Below are 21,081 nucleotides of genomic sequence, written 5' to 3'. Positions count from 1 at the left end.
CAGAGGATTGTCCACCAGAGGATTGTCCACCAGGGGACTGTCCACCAGTGGATTGTCCACCAGTGGATTGTCCACCAGAGGACTGTCCACCAGTTCTCCTCTCCTGGTTTGCTCCAGCGTCTGTCTCGGTGTCCTCTGCTGCTCCATGTGATCCCAGACTGATCCATGATGCTGATACAGGTCTCTGTGGGGACCAGACCTGCTGCAGGACTCCGTCTTCCTCTCTGAAGAGGTTTGGCCTCCTCGTCAACCAGACAGCTCCTGATGGCTGAGAATCTAAACATCTAAAAGCCTAAAACCTCTGCAGCATTTTACATCCTGTCATCACCGGCTCCTTCATGAATGCAGCTCAGCAGGAGCACACATTACATCCTCCACTATCAATCAACACGTGTTATCACAAACTGAACATAAACGTCGTGAAGGAGGATTTGTTGCAGGACTGTTGCATGGACTGCATTAGTGTCGCTGTCTCAGTGGTTCTCAACCTGTGGGCGGGGGCCCCCTTGTGGGCCATGAAGGTATTGCAAGTGGGCTGACAAATAACTGCCAAGCAATACAATTTTGGTGGAAAGACATAACTATAATATATATATATATATATATATGTATATATATATATATATATATATACACACACATATATATATATATATACACACATATATATATATATATATACACACATATATATATATATATATATATATATATATATATATATATATACATACACATATATATATATATATATATATACACATTTATTACACGTTTTTTTATGTTTTAAAATGAAATTATATGTAAAAATATTAAAAATGTTTAAAAACTAATTTCATTGTTTTTTCTTATCACTGTGATAAGAATAATCCAGTGATAGGAACTTTTATGTTGTTATGTTGTTTGCTATTTCAGTCTGATTGCTGCTAAAATATTTAAAAACTGGAATAATACAATGGAAAGCTGGTTACCAGCAGGAAGCGTTAAAGGAAAGAGAACACGTGGTCTCTCCTCAGTTCAGGCCTGAATGTTCGATCTTTATCATTAAAATAAAAGGAGCTGTGAGACGTCATTATTTGGCCTCTGTATTGTTACAGAGTCGGATGTGGGCCATGAGTTCCAATAACTATCTGTTCCTATTAAACTGACAGCAGAGTGTTTTTGTTTTTTGTCCGGCTCATTAAATGATAAAGAGTTTAATCCTGTTACTCTGCAGAAAATCTGCAGCTCTGCACAATCCTCCGCTTCTCTGTTTAAATTAAAAACCCTGAGATTGTTTCCCACCACAGTGTTGATCATTCAAACTATGAAAAGTCAGTGATTCATGAAAGCTTCAACTTGAGTGAACTGTTTCTGTGGTTCAGTGAACGCACGAAGAGCTGGCAGCTTTGTTCATCCCAGGGATTTTTTTTTTTTTTTTTTTTGATAACAAGACAGCATCACTACTGGAAAACAAAGTTTCTGACACCAAAGTGGCTTCAAACCCAGTGATTTATTGTGTTTTCAATGCAGTAAACAGTGAAAGAGTCACAGTGTAAACAGACACGTGAAAATTCAAATTCAGCCCAAAACAGAAGAGATTTCATTTGCGTCATCCTTCCACCCTCTCTATTTAAGTAAAATCAATACAATGCTTTTGTTTTGAAGTTTCAGATTTAAACAACATATTTTCATCTTAAGTTGCATTCAAAGGAGCACCGATCTTTGGTCAATTGAGCTTTCAGATTCAGAGCCTGATTCAGACAATAAATCTGCCAAAATGTCAACAAAAAAAAAAGCTAAATAAAAAAGAAATAAAGTCCATCTGAAGATAAATCTTAAATCTCTTAAATGTGACTGTGACTGTAAATGGACAAAGAAAATAAGTGAAAAACATTCAAACATCACTCAACTTTAACTACATTTACATATTTGTATTGCACTGAATGAAGGACACGCACGGCAATAATTTATAATTCAAATTAAATCAAATATGTTGGCAGAGACAAAACCAAAATAAAACCACAACCAAACTTTAACCAAACACTAATTAAAAAGTTTTAATTTTAGACATTAATGTCAACCCTTAATATAAGTAAGGAATAAAACTGAATTTCTGAAGACAAAAGAAACAGAAAACAGACATTTGTCTATTTATATCTGTTCATACTGTACAGCTACTGTGATCATTTATTATCAAAATAAAAACTGCAGTAACCTAACACCCATAGCTTGTTCTTTTATATTTGTGCACATTTTATAAAATACCTATGGTTTCCTTTTATAGATATATATGTATATATCCTGTATATTTTTAATAAAGTGCAACTAAAAACAGTTATAATACATCCTGTTTACAGCCATTTTAGCTGCCAAAAATGAAAGTTCATAGTTCAATGATAAAGTTTTGTTCTGATTAGTTGTTAAACTGTTAATCGATCATCAGCCCTTTAAGCTGGTCAATTAAAATATATATATTATAAATATTTATATTAATATATTATTAGTAGTCTGTTAATCTCATGCCTCTGCTACTGAACTGTTAATTTGTGAACATGTTTGCTGATATTTTAAATCATTGCTCAAAACAATCACACAAACATTTGTAATCTGGAGGTTTTGCGGTGCATAAATAAAACTTTTCACATTAATAACAGCATTATTTTATTATTATTATTATTATTATTTAACTTTGCATATCTTCCTACCAAACAGAGCCTGAGGTCATTCAGAGGTCAGACCTGTCTATCACACACTTACAAATGTCAAACTGAACGATGAGTGAACATCTGATATGTTCCCTTTATAGAAGTAGTTTGACATTTCAACTTTTCTCTGTCATGCTGAGAATTACGTGTTCAGATTGATAACAATAAATATGAATCGTGACACAAGAAGTCAAAAAGGCTCATTTCCAAAAATGTCAAACTATTCCTTTAAAATATGTGTAATTAAAAAAAAATAAGTGTTTTATTCTGTCATTTTCATCTGGATATTCCTGAAACAGGAAGTAGAACATTATTTGGAAACATCATAATAATAAATATCATAATATAATATAATCTGTCATGATTTTGTCATTTAAACTCTAAATTCATTTTCAATCTGGATTTAAAATATTCTCCTTAAAGATCTTTTTCTTTAAACCGTGTCATTAACTTGTGTTACAGTTGTTGCCGCTGACTGTGTATTAAACAATAAGAAATACCTATAATTTATCATATGGTTGCTATTTGATTTTGTGAATCAAACTCTTAATTTGGCGGTTTCTTACTCCAGTGTAACTGAAGTGTAATTAGTGGCAGTCTGGAGAACTCTCATAGGCCTGATGGTTTTACTTTGGCAGGTACTTCCTGTAATTCTAACAGCATTCATTTAAGGTAATTACGATACACGAGTACATACAAATTTAATGCACTCAAATATTGCAACAGATAAACTTCAGAGCTGAGTTGTGGGTAATATTGTACTAAAGTCAGAAACATTAAAGGCACATTCAGAGTGGTCAGTGAGACGCTAGGTTGGTGTTAATAAACAGTCTGACGTTTTAGTTGTTATCATCTCGTTGTCTTCCAGTTTCACGTCTGTGAGCCAGAAACACAGAGAAAGATCCAGGTTGTGTTTAGCCTAGCTTAGCAGTTCAATCAAACCCAGCTGACTACAGGATGAGCTGCTGTCCAGGCTCCTAATGAACAAGATGTAGAAGCGTCAATTAGGTGGGAGCTGACCAGTCTTTTTCTTTTAACATAAAAGTGAAACAGAAATATTAAAAATATGAAAAAAAAAGCATAAATCTACAGTAACAATTGTATTGTAAGTGTGCATAAGCTTAGAAATGGCACAGGTTTACGTTACATCAAAACAGAAGCGAAATGAAACCAGAACCTCCGGGTTTTGTTCCAGAAGTAAGAAAACCTCACTAATAACCAAGAATCCAGCTTTTCTCAACCCTGTGTCATGTGACTCGCATTTGAAAAACAATCTAATATTGATGTTTACTGATAATTTATATTTTTTGCAGCTTTTAACAAACCCCCTAAATGTTTGTGAGCTAATGTCATGTTCATGTCATATCAAAGTTACCGTAATTATCAGTTTCCTACTTGTAAACAGTTCACGTCAACATCAAGTCGTCGTAACAATGTGCAGGAAAGTTGAATTTTTCTGAATCCTGATACCAAACTTGGATCTAAAAAGTACACAAGTGCAGACAAAGTCTGTTGTTAAAGGGCTTATTTGTAATGTTTGTGTTGTAGTTTCTTGCCGGGAGCAGGTGATGATGATGATGATGATGATGATGATGATGATGGTCGCTTGCTAAGAGCTTCAGCCATCGGTGCATTTACAAGACAAGAAGTTAGAATACGCTACGTTGTCCTCTCATGCTGAACTGAGGGCAAGTTGGACACTACAGTGAGTCACTATTGCAAAGTAATATGAGATGGGACAGAGACATGGGGCTAGCTGGTTAGCATGCTAACTTTGGTAGCGAAACAAAAGCTAACACTGATGTTGCTTTCCACTGCTGGAGGCAGCTCTTGGCAAGTAAAAAAATTAAGTTATGTTAAGTGAATGCTCTTTTATATTGGTAAGTGAACAGCTGCTAATGCTAACGCTAGCAAAAACTTATATATAGCACCTTTAAAAGGTAATTAAAACACTGAAATTTAAAAGATATTGTGCTATATTGAACAAGCATGGTAGCAAACGGTTGTCTTGCTAGATAGTATGATGTTCTTGGAAGAAACAAAGCTAATGTGATCATTTGTATCTTTCTATTTTGTTTAGTCAGCATTTATTGATTAAGGCAGCTGGACTCTCAAGTGTTTCCCATCATCCCCCATAAATAATTAAGGTAATGCCGATATGACATGAACCACTTAGTGAGTGGTTGATTTACATAAAATCTCAGACTGTTCTTCAATAGGTGAATAGGGAACGCCCCATGTGTCAGTATGGAGGTTTGGTCGTGTCGCTGCTCTGTAGATCACATCAACTTTGAGGTCCTATTAGTATGTAGTCTGCTGCAGTAGTTGTTTCTCCAACAGCAGTACAATATCAGTGTAATATTGCTCAACTGTTCTCTACTGTAGGATGGTACATTGTACCACAGAGATGGTGTAACCATATGATAATAAAACACAAATCCCTGACATAATCAGAAACCTGTGGTCATATCCTCAGTTTTTCTCAGTGAATCCTGGTCTGGATTCACCACCCCCGTCACTACAGATACAGACTGCAGGGCTGTAAAGACTTTGACCCCATCTTCCTCAAGTTAGTCCCATAAAGGATGTGTTCACCATTTTTCAACCACGACCCTAGATAAGTAAGTCAAGGTAAAAAAGTCACTTCAACCTGACGCAAGTTCTGCTTTGCAAAGACTCATCGTTTTGTTAAAGGCCTGATCGAATGTCGCACCAGAATGATAAAACCCACTGAGAAACGTTATTTTCTTAAAAATAAAACTCATATGCATGATTATACTTGTAGTCCGATGAGTTCCCGTCTGTGAATCATTGTTTATACACAGCCAATGACCAACTGGGTGAAAGAGAATCCTAAAATGCTTCTCAACCCTAACCCTTGTTTTAATGAGGTCTGGGTAAACAGTGAACAAATCCTTTAATAATCTCACCACTTTCATCATATTCATGGTGTTAAATGAAAAATCTGCATCTTTTAAAAGTGGAGAATGAAGCAGTCTGACAGCATCTGATAGGTTTTAAAACAGAGTCAAGAACCCCGGCAGGAGAATCACCCCAGAAACACAGAACCTCGTAAACACTTCAGCTCAATAAAAAATAAGAAAGTTCTCCAGCATGATGATATGATGTCCGGTCCCAAACTGAAAACACAGCTGAGTGAGGGTAGTTTGTGTCCAGAGTGTGTCCAAAACCAGGTTAAAATTGGTTGAAAAGTTTAAATATCACTCTCTGCTGCTTCAGAGAACAGCATTTCAATTCAATCAGGTCTTTTGTTAAACCTGCTGATGTGCACCTGTTGAAATGCTGTTGAGATAAAAATAAACTGCAACCTAATCTAATACAATCTAAAAATAAAAAAAATTTCAACCAAACCTCGCCCACTTTTCCATCTTGACACCTTTTCACCAGCAAATCGCCAAACCCGTACTCACTCAGTGATGTCTTGATATGTCTGAAGAGTCCAGAAGGCGACATGGCAGAGAGGAAAAGTAGAGAAGGAATATCATCAAACCCACTGTGATCCACCTTCTCCTCGTTCTGTCAGAGGAGTTTGGGCCTGCGTGGGTTGGCCCTGACTGAGGAATAGGCCCCGATGTGGGTGATGAGGTTGGGTTCCACGCTGTGAGAACTTTCACCAGGGATTGTCCTCGCCAAGTGATACAGAACCATGTCTTTGGCGTTCCCCTTGATGCAGAACGAGCCGTCCAGGTACTCGGCCACCCTAAGCGAGGCGTTGCCAGGGTAGAGCATAGCCGGGGTGCAGCACTCTGTGGCCGGGGAGACTGCGTAGAGCTGCGGGGAAAGTCTGCGCAACTCCAGAAGGTAGTGCCGCCCGAGCAGCTCTGCTACAGCCATGAAGTAAAGGATGAAGAAGAGAAGGTGGCTGGCCGACAGCGTGAAGGAGAAAGAGCAGGGGTTCCAGTAAGGAAAGGTGAGGAGGAGGGCCGTTGCTCCGACCAGCCCGAGTCCCACCCACTCCAGGATGCGGTAAGGTTCTGGGTTCCAGTAGCGTTGCAGCCTTTCGGGGTGATACAACTTGATGTAAAGAGTGTGGAAGGCAAAGCGACGTGACAGAAGGTTCTTTACGACTGCGAAAAAATCGTGTCTTGGCAAAGCATCGTCCTCTAGGACAACCACATTTTTGGGCTTCACCAGTTCCCACCCCTTGCGGAGACAGAAGACATAATCCCTCTTCTCCCTCTCGAAGGTGTTGACTCGTTCCCGGTTCGCCTGCTGCTCCTGAGGGGAACGCCGGACCACCCTGAAGTGTGGCTCCAGCAGGTGGGCATCCTGGTTTTCCTTGGGACCGCTTTCCACATCGCAGACCAGCACCTCTGCACATCGCCGCTCTCCACAGCTTCCCAAAATGCTGCTCAGCTGCCGCATCACCTGGAGCAAGTAGTGGAAGTCCCGCCCCTCATTCCGCCTGGCTGTCACCACAGTAACCAGCAGCTCAGGATGCTGGGTGACGTCGGTGGATCTGGAAGACGCCACCGCTGCAGTGGACGCACTCTGCCAGAAACGAAGGGCATCCTGACCTTGGGTGAGACTTTCCTGCAGGACCTCCTCACTCATGGAGTCCAGGTACATGGACCGGATGAAGAAGTAAGAGTAAAGCAGCTGATGGCAGCACAGTGGAAGAACGACACAAAACGTGATGATGGTCAGGACGAGAGCTTGAGTGACGGTGCTGGACCATCGTAAGTACTGACTGAAGAACGCTTTCCATCGAGGCATTGATGAAACAGTCGGCTGGAGCCACGCGGCGATGACGTCAGACAGAGGCGTTCTGCTCAGGAGGGTTTAGGTCAACATTTACGGTGTCCCAGCATGCAGTTTGCTTCAGAAAACCCACAGGACTTGACCACAGCAGTGAAACCCGATGAACCCACTGTGAACCGATAGCTCTGTGGAAAATGAGTCAGGTGTTGGCACCGCTAAGGTGAGACTTTCAGCTCGGTCCCGGTCTACCGCATCTGTAGAAAGAGACGACAGGAGTTTGTTTGTTTTTTTCTGTTACTGTTGAAACATGAAAAACCACAGAAAACATCCATTAATCATATCATCGTTTATCATCTTGAAGTCTTCACTTGGTTATTTTCTGTTTCATGTCCTCTTATGTTTCTTTAAATGAAGACACAGGCTTCACAGTGTGTAAGAATATATCATTCAACACAAGACCCCATGTTTTTATGGCTGCACAGTTCAACCAGACCAGTGTCTGGTTTTGTGAGTTCAACAAAAGTTTGGACTAAGCAGCATCAGTGAGTAAAGACGGAGTCACAGCAGGTACTGCACAGCCTCACATGGCCCTGATTCACTGACGGAGCTCGCTGTAAACAGATCAACCCTGAAACACTTTCACTGTCAGAGACGGGGGATAAATCCACAGCTCTCGCTCTGTACAAGAAACACCTCTAAAGTTCAGCTTTAGTTAAAACTGGAGCTTTAACAGTTGTTGTGAGGGCACAGGAACACAAACAGGAAATGTCATGCCAAAAAAAAAACCTGTAATGATGATGATGATTTGTCTGCCTGACACAGAACAATGTCCCTCACAGTCCGACCGGACAGGAGCAATAACACACACCCGTGGACACAGTGGGAGTCGATGGGCCCCCACCCACTGACTCCCAGACTGAGAGACACAGTGTCTACACAGGATGTGTCATTTAGTGACTCTGTGGTTTGGGATCTTTTTATTTTGCTGTCTCTTTATAGTCGTTTTGTTTCTCTGTTGTCATTTCGTATTTCTCTGTGGTCGTTTTGAGTCTTTGCAGTTTTTCTTTACTTTCAACAGGAAAAATCAAACCCTGTGTTCAAAAATCCACTCACCAACAACTCTTTCATCACAGCAGACTGAAAAATGTGAACCTTTCCTTAAAGTTAGACGATCTCACTCTGCACTGATAAACTTTATCTTTACAATCATCTGCACGCTGCTGATTTCAGCCACGTGGCCTGACGACCGGAGGCCACCTGCGGGAACGTGCGGTGAGGCATTCATGCGCCCGCAGCGGCGCCGGGGCCGCCTGGTCTTCGCCCGGTGTCGGCCGCACGCTGTGAGGCGGCCGGTGAGCGGTGCGGCCGTGGGTCCGTGGACAGCGGCGGCAGCGCGCACACACACGCGCCCGACGCAGGTCGACACACACACCTGGAGTCGGCTGCTCTTTGAACGTGCAGCTGCTACGATGTCGCTTCCGGTACAGCGTGTCCACCCCGTCATCGCCCTGACGCCGAGTAAACCGCTCAGTCAGCGGGGAGCCGACCACGGCGCTGGCCGGGGCCCGGTGAGACGCCCGGGGCCCGGCCCGGTGAGTGTGAGGACTGAAGGCGGAGGCTCGGACTTACACACGGTGCTGGAGCTGCTGCGGTCCGGTCGTCGCCGCCGCGTCCCAACATCACAACTGCGCCCTCGCAGCTACCGTAACTCACCTGCGGCGCCATTACCGTAACACTGCGACTACAGGCGCAGGGAGGCGCTGCTCCCGACCGGCGGGGGGCGCCACAGGGCCGGCGTGGGACACACGGTTAAACTCCTACTGTCATCATCATCATCCTCATCCTCATCATCATCATCATCATCATCATCATCATCATCATCCTCATCATCATCATCATCATCATCCTCATCATCATCATCATCATCATCATCATCCTCATCATCATCATCCTCATCATCATCATCATCATCATCATCCTCATCATCATCATCCTCATCATCCTCATCATCATCATCATCATCATCATCCTCATCATCATCCTCATCATCATCATCATCCTCATCATCACCGTCTCTGTCTGAATGGTCGAGCTCTCACTGATCTGAAACTGCCCAACATTACAATCAAAGTACTACATCCATTTCCATCGAGACTAAATTCAATACAAATTCTTCTCTAAAACTGATGCTGAGAAATTGAGAGTCAATTTCTTTAAGTATCCAACTCCACCAAAATCCATTTTACAATTCTTCATGGTATTTATCCCTCAGGAGAGATTTGCCTTCGATCACAACAACTGTGCCTTGTGTGATGATCAAATAGAAACAGCAGAACATGTGTTTTATGATGCTAATGCATTTTGGCAAAATTTCCATCACTGGCTATATCCTAATTTCATCAACTCTCCTGTATTAACTAAAGTAGATGTTCTTTATGGCATAATTTGGAAGAATGTTCCTCACGACCTGCCAATCAACACATTCATTATTCTTGGAAAATCTTTCCTGCATAAAAACAGATTCCTAAAGACCAAACCAAATTTCAACATATTTCACAAAGAACTATGTCGATATTTTCTTTCACTAAGATTATCACAAAAAAAGATGCTGTCAAGCTTTACAACCTAATAGAAGATTTCAAGCTTGCTGAAACAATTAATGACCCTCTATTTTCACTTAGCATATATATATATGATATTATTATTAGTATTAGTATTAGTATTATTATTTTATTTATTTATTTATTTCCCCACCTTTACTTCTCTCTTACACTTCTTTCTAATTCTATCATATGTGTTTACAATGCTTGTCCTTTGCCTCTTTGTATTGCGTTCACATTGCATTATGTCACTTTGTTTGTAAAATTGTTATACTTCAATAAAGTTTGCATTAAAAAAAAAAACTACTAAAATTACCGCTACAAATACTACAACAACTGATACCCCTACTCAGGGCGTAGTAATCAGGGGAATAGTGGAAGAAAGTACCCAGTACAGTTACTGAAGACCGTGATTGGCTGATTAGATAATTGCATGAATTAACCGTTGTGTTGTAAACATATAATTAGTGTGTATTAGTGTGTGTTTTTTCTCTCCATGACCTCTGACCCATGTGAGTTTATCTCCATCCGACGTCTCATCTCTGACGATCTGAACGCCTGTCTGATGTCAGAGTGACGTTAACCGCCGACACAAACACATAAAACATCCGAGATCGTTTATCAGGCATTTTTCACTATTATCGGACCAAAACAAACAAACAATTACTTTTCTAAATGAGAAAATAATCATCAGATTATCAACACTGAGAATAAAGTACAGTAGAGGTCAGAGGAGAAGATTAGGTGATGGCCCCTGGTCTTATCTTTAATTCTGCAGCACCTGCAGCACACGTTCACTCTTCCACCCCCTGATTTCACACACCCAACTTGTTGCTTGCATTTACTGCTTTGACTCAAGGGTTAAAAAAAACTCTATTATTTATTACTTGTTGGCCTCTTGACAGGAGGTTTAAAGGTGTAAATAATACAGCTGAGTGCTGAAGAGGTGGACGAGGACGATTGGTGAAGACACAAATTGGATTCAGTCGACTGACTCGAGTCCAGTTACTCGTTCTGCCACAGAAGAAAAACACAGGAGAAGAGTTTCAGTCACACGTTCATGTTCAGTCATTTTAAATCAGCTCCCAACATGTTAATGATTCTACTGCAGCAAACAGCTCGTGGACTATGAGTGAGGAGCGTCTCAGCCTCCGGTGCCGCCGTCAGGAGTTGAAACGTGTCTCCTACACAGCAGTCTGCTGTTTGTGACTAAAATGACCTGAACCTGTTCAGCTGCATTCTCATCCGCTCCTTACTCTGAATACATCAACTTATCTGATGATAGCGAACAAATACATGGCGTAAAACAGTTTTGTGGAGATCTTAGTCTATAAATTATAAACTGTAAAATGCTGGAAAATACTAAACAGAAAAAAAAATAAGAGTTCAGGGCGACGTCTTGAAATGTCTTATTTTGTCAGATCAACAGTTCAAAACTCAAAGATCAGAAAGTTCAGTTAACAAAATGTTCATTTCAGTACTAATGGTAATATTTAAAGTAGCACAGTATGTATTGTGCTGCATGTTGTTATCGTGGACTGAAGTGTTGGAGACTCAGTGGGATTCATGACCGTCTGAAGTTCATATCAGTGGAAATCAAGGGGAATGTTTCAAACTCTTATTTTTATTGTTTCACTTTAACTCAGTCACTAAACAGCTTCTGTACAGAGTCTGTGAAATCCAGAGGATGAAAATGTTCATGATCATTGGTCTCTTCACAGAATTTAGTTTTACTGGCAGCTGTGGAGGCGTCTTACACATTAATGTATCAGTAATAATAATCCTATGATATATTATATATGCACATATAATACAACACCATCAAAGGAAAGATATTTGAATAATTTTGATAATATTTATATTTGTAATGAGTATTTCTGCAGTCTGGTACTGGTACCTTTACTTCACTAGGTACATCGGTGAGTACTTCTTCTTCTTCCACTGTCCACAGACTTCACGGTGCACTTTTCCATGTGTAGTAATAAGCCGTGTAGATACAGTGGGCTCAGGTGACAGGGAGCCATCAGTTTATAGCTCAGCAGGAACAACACACCAGCATACTGACAGTTTCCCTACCGAGCCGTGCCAGGCCGAGCCGAGCCGGTCCAACTGGCAGAGGACACCTGACGGAGACCACGTCCACGACTCCACATCTGCCAGACTCCTGACATGTTGGTTTACTGGTTACAGACTGTCTGGTAATCAAAACCTCCTGCCTTTAACTCCCCGCTGCCAAAGTGTCCTCGAGCAAAACACTGAGGTTTACTGAGGCACCAAAACACGAACACCTCACAAATATATAGATTTATTTTTAAAGAGGCCTCAGTAATATCCTGGAACAGCTGCTCACTGTACAGGGGGATATAGTGCATTTGTTGGGGACTATTTTCAGCGGCGGATTAATTCACATTTGGTGCTTTAGTGAGTATTTGTGGCAGCAGGACAGTGTGTGAGACTGAGTCCAAATAAACTTTCATGGTGTTTCACTGTGCAGTACTTGTTAGTAGGACAAACATATAAGTGTGTGGTCAGTCTGTGGAAGTGAACTGTGGTCAAAACAAACATAAAGCTACCAGCACAGCCCTCAGGACGAACCGGACAAACAGACAAATCATCCAGATGTTTGTTCCTGTTGTGGCTATAATGAAGACTGCAGTCTCTAGGAGACGCTAACAGGGCTTCAGGCTTCAGGCTGTTTGTGTTTAATACAACTGCAAAACTGCTGCAAGTGACGCCCATGCCTTGATGCAGAAGTGGAGCTAAGGCTGAATTGATAATGTTGAGCAGCACAGTGTATTGATCCAGGACTGAAGCATTTATCATCTTATCATGAAGTATTCAGCGCTGAGCTCAGGCTCCGGTGATTGACCTGAAGATTAGATAACATAGTGTCTCCCCGGCAGACGGCCCATTACTGAATAACACTATCAGCCGGACAATAGAGCTGAGGGGGAAAGACGGATTCGCCTGCAGCTCAGGTTGCATCACTTTGTCGAAACTGAATCCTGGAGCAGCAGTTTACAGATGGGGGGGTGGGGGTGGGGGTCTTTGAATGGCTGCTTTTCGTCACATGATGCAGGTTTTTACAGCTTCCACAGAGATACTCCCTCTGCTTCTCCTCTCTGCAGACGATAGACTAATCATCTAAAACGTTTTGCATTGTGTTACAAGCAATAAGATGCATAAATAAATTAGGAGAGACTGTTGAGAGCACATCTTACAGGCTTTTGTCTCAACTGTTGTTTTCCAAAAGGATTCGTAGTTTGGAGAAACAGTGGAGGAGTTCTGGTTCTTGTAAAGGTTTTGAATGAGGTTTTGTCTCGGGAGTCCTCGTCCTCTCTGACATGTCTACAGAGTGTCTCCAGCAGGAGAAGGTTTCCCAGGGAGCACGATAGGATGACGGCAGCAGGAAACCGGATCCAGCTCGGCGATTATCTGGGGTGTTTGTCCGACAGCTCGTCCCGCCAAATGAGATACTTGTTGTTTCCATGGCTCTGTTGTTTACAGGTGAGGTGTGAAAGGCTGCAGGGTCACAAACTGATCTGAACCCAGATGTCTGCACATAAAAACTCCATGTGATCCATTAAAACGAGCTGCTGAGCTGTTTGTCACATTCGAGGATGTCAAGGTGGAAACATCCGACTGAGCCTGTGGAAACACAAGGAAAGAAGTGGGTCAAATAACACGTACATCAGAAAGCCAGAGTCAAAAGTCGGTCGTCATACAGACTCTACCTTAATCTGCTGTCAAACAGTTTGGGGGGGGGGGGTTCTGACCATGTACCCACCACTTACAGTACAGGAACCTGTACTTAATGCTTTATTTAAAGCATCACCATGACATCTTAAGCTTTGTTAACCTGTAGTTTGACCTTGAATCAGTTGAGAAGAATGATCAGTTTAGCTTAGCACAAACACTGGAGGCAGGGGTAAAGTGTTAGCCTAGCTCCCATCAAAACAGGAAAGAGCCACCATCAACCAGCCCCAAGGTTTAACATCTTATCTAACCAGCTGGCTACTGCTGAAACCACGTCTTCCTCTTATGTTTCTGTTTCCACATAAACATGAATAACGTGTAAATCAGACAGAGGAGTTGTCTGAAAGGCTTCGCTAAAAAATATAGAAGACAAATGTTGATAAAAATCCTCAGAGCTGCAGCTTCATATGCTCCTTAAATACTAGTAAACTCCACATATCAAACACACCTGCACTACACATTAGTTGCTGATAATTTCTGACAATTACTAATATTACTAGTAGCCTTCTATCACTCTGCCTTTGGTTCCAGTAGAAGCATATTGTTTGCCTATATTTTAGGAAGGAGTCATTTTCTCCTGTTAGCCTTGTTTAGTTGTAGCTGTGTTTATATTGCCTTCATTTCATTATTAGTTTGTATGGATCTGTGCATTATTTCTGTTCTGTGAAATTTAAATTCTGTATTTAGTAATGAGATATATATAAATATATATATACATATTCTGATTGACATCAAAAATAGATACGAAAGATAATTAAAACATCATAACTGAGACTTATTAGGCTACTGTTAATGAGTCTGTTGTTGTTGTTGTTGTTGTTGTTGTTGTTGTTGTTGTTGTTGTTGTTGTTGTTGTTGTTGTTGTTGATGATGATGATGATGATGATGATGATGGAAGCAGAGCCTCTGCAGGTCGTCATGGTGATGAATGAGTCACGCTGGTCAAACATTGATAAGTGTCTGTTTCGCACCGGCCCTCCATCACTCTCACCCCCCGGAGCTCCAGCGGAGCTCAGCCGGCTAACGGACACTCTCAGCGGCTCCAGGGCGTGCTGACGGCCGGGCGTGTCTCCGCTCGGCTGATGGGGATTCCGGTTTTTCTGGTCGGCTCCTCCTGGTTTAAACCGCGGCAACTCTGAGTCCCGCTTCAGTCTGAGCAGCAGCAGCGACAGCGACAGGATGGCCTCCAACACTGCCACCATGGGGAACCTCCCCAGCGGGATCGGAATATGTACGACCATCCCCGACATCCTCTACCTGCCAGAACTGGTAAGAAACAGCAGCCGCAGAAGTTGAACTCAGGAGGGGAACTTTTCTCTGAGAGGCCTGTGTGCGCTCAGCTGTGCGCACGGTGTGGCACCTTTACGCAGCTTTTACGCACGAATGAAATCATCTCGTCTCGCCTTGTTTTAATTAGTAAACGGTTTAGAGTCTAACTGTTGTGAAGCGTCACACTAAGACAAAATTATTTATGACAGAACTCAAAAACTATGATGGTCTGATTCTTTAAACGAGAACAAGAGACTCTGGACTCAGAACCAGTGGAATCATTCCTCCACGTTTTTCTTCTTGGTTTTAACAAAACACTTTTCAGACAGAAAATGATCTGTAATGACTTTTTTCTTGACTATTTCCAGCTGTGTATTGTTGTGATTCTGCTGCTGCTGCTGTAGACTCACAGCCCAACATCAGTGATGTTCAGACAGGAAACAAACAGCTCACATGTGATGAAGCTGCACCTGCAGCAGTTTGCTGCTGTGAACATCTTCTGTCATTTGTGTTAAAGGAATCTGAACTTAATCTTCACACTGTGTCTTTTTCAGTCCAAAACTGTGTTTGTGCCCAGAGACAAATGTAATATATAACATTTATGTCCCTATATGAGATTGTTACAATTTCTTATGGGTTTTATTTATAAGTTTTACTTACGTTCTTTTATTTTATATGTACACATATGTCATATATGTAACTTCTATATATGTACATATATTACATTTGTGTATGGGTGACAGTATGAATGAATGAAATGAAAATTCTGTGCATTTCTATTTAAGTAAGAATCTGCTAAACTTTTCTTAAGTGCTGCAAATTTGATGATTCTGATGCCTTTTAAGATTTGACAACATCTGGAATGTTTGCAAAAGAAGACGGAAAACAATTATTATCGTTACAAATATAAGAACGATAGTTTTCCATCTGTGATGCAGAAACGTTTACTTACATATCATAAATATGAATTCAGTAAACAAGTGAGTGAAGTTAGTCAAACAGTGTAACCTTAACTTATCCAGAAATGCTGGACTCAAGGTAGATGATGTCCCAGTGATGGCCCGACACCGGCCCAATGCTAGCCCAAGGGCTGGTAACAGAGACTGATTCTGAGCCCAGGTTAGCAAGATCCAGATGTTACAGCTAAATTCAGGCCAAAGCTAACTCTCCATAGTTGTGCCAGAACACAGCCAACTGTGCCGACACTCAGCTGCAGTTAGCCTGACTCAGTCGAATACCTGGAATTTATAGGAAACAGACAAACCAGAAAACCTGAGTTTATGTTTTCATGTTAATGTGCTGGCAGGAGAACAATCTCCCTGCATCAGCAATGTTACAAAATAAATAAGTACATATGTAAGGAGGTCAGAGGTCACAGCAGCCAGGAGTTCAGACAGAGCAGATCTTATTCTTAGAAAGAATGAACCTACGTGACAGAGGAGAGATCAGAATGAAACTGTGAGCTGATAGGAAAAGGTAGAAATGTTTTTCACCTCACACCCTGACGGACGTCAGTGCAGTCTGAGCAGAGCAGGAATGCTGCAGGCACTTTCACATTAACTCATGCAGTAACACACACAAACACACACACACACACACAGAAACAGAGGGTGTGAGCAGATGGAGTTTGATGGGGGTGGCAACAGGTGGAGGAGGGTGGAGCTCCATGAATAATGCAGACTGTCAATCATCACAGGTGTAGCGTGAATGAAGGCAGGAACGCCCTGCTCTGTGCTGCAGACCAGGCTGGAAAGACAGGGTAGACACAATAATGGATAATCCCTGCTGCTAACAAAGACTTTTATTCTGAAATAACTGAACTTAAACAACAGAAAAGTGCTACATTAGTCACATCAGGCTGAATGTGTCAGCTCTGAATGGCTGGTAAAGAGCTCTCACAGGGTAATGATCAGTCCAAACTCGATTGAACACTTTGTCATTTAGGTGCAGCTTGTTGTTCTCTGTCCTCTCCAGAGGATCAACTGAACGATTTACCAAATCAGATCAGGATCAGGACGTGTTGAGGCCGGCCTAGTCCAAGCCTGTCTGATCTACGTGCTGTTGAACAGACAGAGGCCGAGGCAGATTACAGGGCGGACGGATTAGACTGATTGTTAATCAGATACAGCCTGTTAATCAGACAGGTTTGGAGCTGTTAAATGTCGAGCGGCTAAAAATCTGCAGAGGTTTTACCATAAAGCCGTAGCAGTGAAGGCTCACGAAGCTCTGCAGAAGTTCACGTGGAGTCAGACCAAGATAACAGGACTAAAAAATATGGATGTGACAAGTTTCTCCTGGATGTGCTAAATATGCAGTTTACAGGTGAACTGATTAGTCAAATACACACACAAATAATCTACAAATATTATGATAATCAATTAATAATTGAAATCATTATTTGTAAGCTTTTATTTATTGAACAGTGGAGTGACAGGAAATGGGACAGAACAAAATATCACTTCTCTAGTGAGGGGATTTTCTTCTTTTCTCTATTTGATCATTTTAAAAACTTGGTGCAAGTGGATCTGTCTGATTGTCAGAGGGTGACGTGACGACCAGCTGGGTCGGGGTCTCCTCTCACGTGTCTCCGGTCTTCCTGCAGATCTTCGGGGGTCTGGTGTGGATCCTGGTGGCGTGCACGCTGGTGGTCCCGGAGAACCCTCAGGGCTGGGTCATGTTCGTGTCCGTCTTCTGCTTCATCATGACCTTCATCTGGATGGTGGTGTTTGCCTGCGGGGGGCACCACAACAAAGGCAGCTGGGCTGCAGCAGTAAGTCCTCCACACTTTATAAACACGGCTCAAGGTTACGACAATACCACAAACTGTATCTGGGAGAGCGTAGCTTTGTTTAAGCTAAAGTCCTGTTCCCTTCCCTGATCCTCCACCAGTTTGTACTTCCAGCAGTGGAGGAAGTGTTCACATCTTTCACTGAAGTAAATGTAGAAATGCTGCACTGTAAAAACACTGACCATTATGGTGCATTCAAGAACGCTCTGACATCTGAGATTTGCTGTGTCTCAAACTGTGTACCTCCATACTCACACTGTCTGAGTGCATAAATGTGCTCACATTGACAATTATACCAACATTCAGTGCACTGTAACTCGGAAGGTTCACTACAAATGGTTTAAAATTAAGTGTAAAAGGATGGACACAGCTCACCATCAACAGTCGCCATCTTGGCTCCGTAGAAGAAGGGGGTCAGTGTATTTTCAAACTTGTGAAAATGGCAACGAGGAAGGAGAGGAGATAGCGGCTAATTTCCATGTAGCATTACACGGGAGGGACATAGTGAAAAGTAAATGGTTCATGTTCAATCAGGAGAGTAAAACAGCCGACAGCTGGTGACGCAAAGAGAAAATCCTCCGTAAACCAGCCTGAGTGTACCGACTGAAATATCCGATTTTAGGCCCAACAACTAATCCCAAAAACTGCCACATTTACATTATTCTTTGTACAAGAAGCTTTACTGCTGTTTGTTTGTCCTGTAAGTTTGAATCTGATCATATTTTTGCCGCCAACTGTCACTACAGTTGTGAGATGGAAAAGTTTTAGCTGCTGGAATTGTCCCAAAATTAAAACCCTGACATCAATCAATCAGAAAATCTGGATGTTGTGAAAGAGACTAAGTGAATTTGGCCAGAAAAAGTTGGTTTTCAACAGCTGACTCTCAGATAATGGAGGATCTTGAACGTAGCATCAGGGAGAGATTTCAAGATAGCGTCACCAAACCACCTGATAAACTAAAGAGAACTAAACCTTCACTTTGATCAGTTAAGAGATTTTAAGTTTTAAGAGATTAAAAAGAGAACGTTCTTCTTCTGCAGTGTGTTTGTGTGAGTTTTGACTCCTGCCAGTTTAGACATGGAACTGAAGAAGAAGAAACTGACAGTTTCTCATATACTGATTCCCCATCCTTCTTCTTCTTGCAGGACTTTGCATACCACGGCATTGCTGCCTTCTTCTACCTCAGTGCTTCAGTGGCTTTGGCCAAAGTGACCCTGGACATGAAAGATGGGACCAACTTCCAGAACTACCAGCTGGACATCTCTGCAGTGGTGAGCGCGGCTGTTTCATGTCGGTCAAGTGGACGATTATCTCGTTCAAAAACAAATAAATAAGTTGTGTCTTCTGTGTTTAATCTGAATACTGAAGTGTAAACAGACTTGCAGACTTTTTACATGTCAGTTTCTGGGCACCACTCTCTGATAAGGCGACCTTTATAAAGGGTTTCTGAGCATTAACTAATTAATGAAGATAATTTACAAGCAATTAATAAAGAACATCCACCTGCAACATATTTAGTAACATGTGCTGAACTGCAGAAGATGCTCTGCTGAAATATGCTCATAAAATATATAACAAAAAACACTCAGCAGCCATGATAATTGCAGCAATGAGTCTTTGTGTTTGTTTTGTGTATCTTTGTGGACACCTCTGCAGATGAAGCAGAGGTGCTGTTGTTTGAAAAGCTGCAGCTGAAAACTATTTGAGAAAATGCCTAAATATTCGATTGCTGAGCTTCTCACATGCCCCTGAACACACCATGGAGGAAGTGTAATGAAAACTCTCTGTCTCCTCAGGTCTTCTCGTACGTGGCGACTCTCCTCTACTTCATCCACACCATCCTTTCTGCCATCCGATGGAAATCCTTCTAGACGTTTCCCCCTGCAGAGCCTGGGGAGCAGCACCAGACCAGAACTGATTTTTATTCATAAAGCCTGCACATAACGCTGTGGCACGCTGACATGAAGGGAGGGCTGGCTTTTGATTCCCTCTCCACTGGGAGAGGAAGCTGTGCAGCAACATCTGGATTGCAACAGCTGTGGCTGTGGTTTGAAGCGATGAAGACAGCTGAGGCTTCGCCGCCGACTGGCTGACCCTGATGGTTTGTGTCACAGAGCTGCTTCAGCTCCTCTGCGAACATCTCCACAGACCTGCAGACCACAGTATCACTGATGACATCACTCAGCAGCTGTGGACGTGATGGACACAACAAAAAACAACAGACAAACTGCAGGCCTCCAATTTTCACTCATTTATTGCACCAAAACATGCCGTCACCATCTTAACTCACATGATGAAGTCACAAGGAAATGGTTTCTAATAGGAGTTAGCATAAAAAGCACATTCCACATTTGTCACATGACTGGGATCATGTGATTTAAGATGGCGTCGTCCATTGCATCTTGTATGTTTTTTGTTGTTTTTTTATTCTGGAGCCCTGCAGCGTGCCAGCTGCTTGTTTGCTGTTTTTGGTTTAGCTTTTAACATGGACTCATTTGCGCAGCTGCCTGAACGGCTTCAGGAACATTACTGCAACGGACAAAAAGTCTCAGAAGTCATAAGCATTTAACCTGTTAACAGGTCAAACTACAGCCTCACAAATCAACATCACGTTGTATGAGAATCACAAACAACATAAAATAAAACTCATCCATCTGTTTCATGTTTCACTGCAGAGCTGTTTCTGTTATTTTGTCCACCCGCACCTGTAGCTTCATGGTCTAGAGGATATTTGTTCACTCTGCTTATCTCTGCCTCCTCTGAGCACCGGCCTGGTGTTTTCCCTTTAGTTTGGTTTTCTCGTTTTACTTTACAGAAGGGGTCTGATGTGGCTGCTTTTATATTTTTTATATGATTCTTAACTTTGTCAAATAGATGAAAATGAAAGGAAATGTGGATCCGACAGGAAATTGAACCAGGATGTAAATTATGATATTTTTTTGTAATGTAATCCTTTGTTTTTGTAATTTTTTTTTTGGAAATATTGAATTAAATGAAAATGAATAAATGTGTTTGTTTTGAAACATTTTAAACATTTTTTGGTTTATTTTATTCAAAAATCAGCCAAAAATAAACATTCCTGATTTTTTTATGTCCATAAAAAAGTATACTAATATGTTTGGAAGCCCATAAATACATATATTTAATTTCCATATATGATCATGCGTATATTTGAAATAGAAAAAAAACATATATGTAAAAATTATATATATATATATATATATATATATATATATACAAGTTTTACTATTTTTATATT

At 41.5% G+C, this 21,081-nt stretch overlaps 2 protein-coding genes across 5 annotated transcripts; one reads left to right on the top strand and one right to left on the bottom strand.

Moving 5' to 3' along the window:
- Positions 1-1,473: 1,473 nt before the first annotated feature.
- pgap4 (post-GPI attachment to proteins GalNAc transferase 4) lies at positions 1,474-9,971 on the bottom strand. 4 transcript variants are annotated; one of them, XR_011694437.1, is made up of 3 exons: positions 8,523-9,971; positions 6,119-7,663; positions 1,474-3,664 (listed from the first exon to the last, which is right to left on the bottom strand). XR_011694437.1 is itself a non-coding variant. In XM_071504834.1 (2 exons), the coding sequence occupies exon 2, from the start codon at positions 7,422-7,424 to the stop codon at positions 6,228-6,230; it is 1,197 nt and encodes a 398-aa protein (XP_071360935.1). In that variant the 5' UTR covers positions 7,425-7,663; positions 8,523-9,971; the 3' UTR covers positions 1,474-6,227. The 4 variants fall into 4 exon arrangements, 3 of the variants coding, with proteins under 3 accessions (XP_071360935.1, XP_071360937.1, XP_071360936.1); XM_071504834.1 differs by having other exon boundaries at positions 1,474-7,663; XM_071504836.1 differs by having other exon boundaries at positions 1,474-7,663; positions 8,842-9,971.
- Positions 9,972-14,780: 4,809 nt separating this feature from the next.
- LOC139636846 (myelin and lymphocyte protein-like) lies at positions 14,781-20,845 on the top strand. The gene is made up of 4 exons (XM_071505213.1): positions 14,781-15,034; positions 17,637-17,804; positions 18,968-19,093; positions 19,619-20,845. The coding sequence occupies exons 1-4, from the start codon at positions 14,945-14,947 to the stop codon at positions 19,691-19,693; spliced, it is 459 nt and encodes a 152-aa protein (XP_071361314.1). The 5' UTR covers positions 14,781-14,944; the 3' UTR covers positions 19,694-20,845.
- The last annotated feature ends 236 nt before the right edge of the window (positions 20,846-21,081 follow it).

This window comes from Trachinotus anak, unplaced genomic scaffold (genome assembly GCF_046630095.1).
Source record: "Trachinotus anak isolate AG129_WGS33_773 ecotype Australia unplaced genomic scaffold, CSIRO_AGI_Tana_v1 ptg000019l, whole genome shotgun sequence".
Taxonomy (NCBI): Eukaryota; Metazoa; Chordata; class Actinopteri; order Carangiformes; family Carangidae; genus Trachinotus; species Trachinotus anak.
This window is presented reverse-complemented; position numbering and strand designations above follow the sequence as displayed.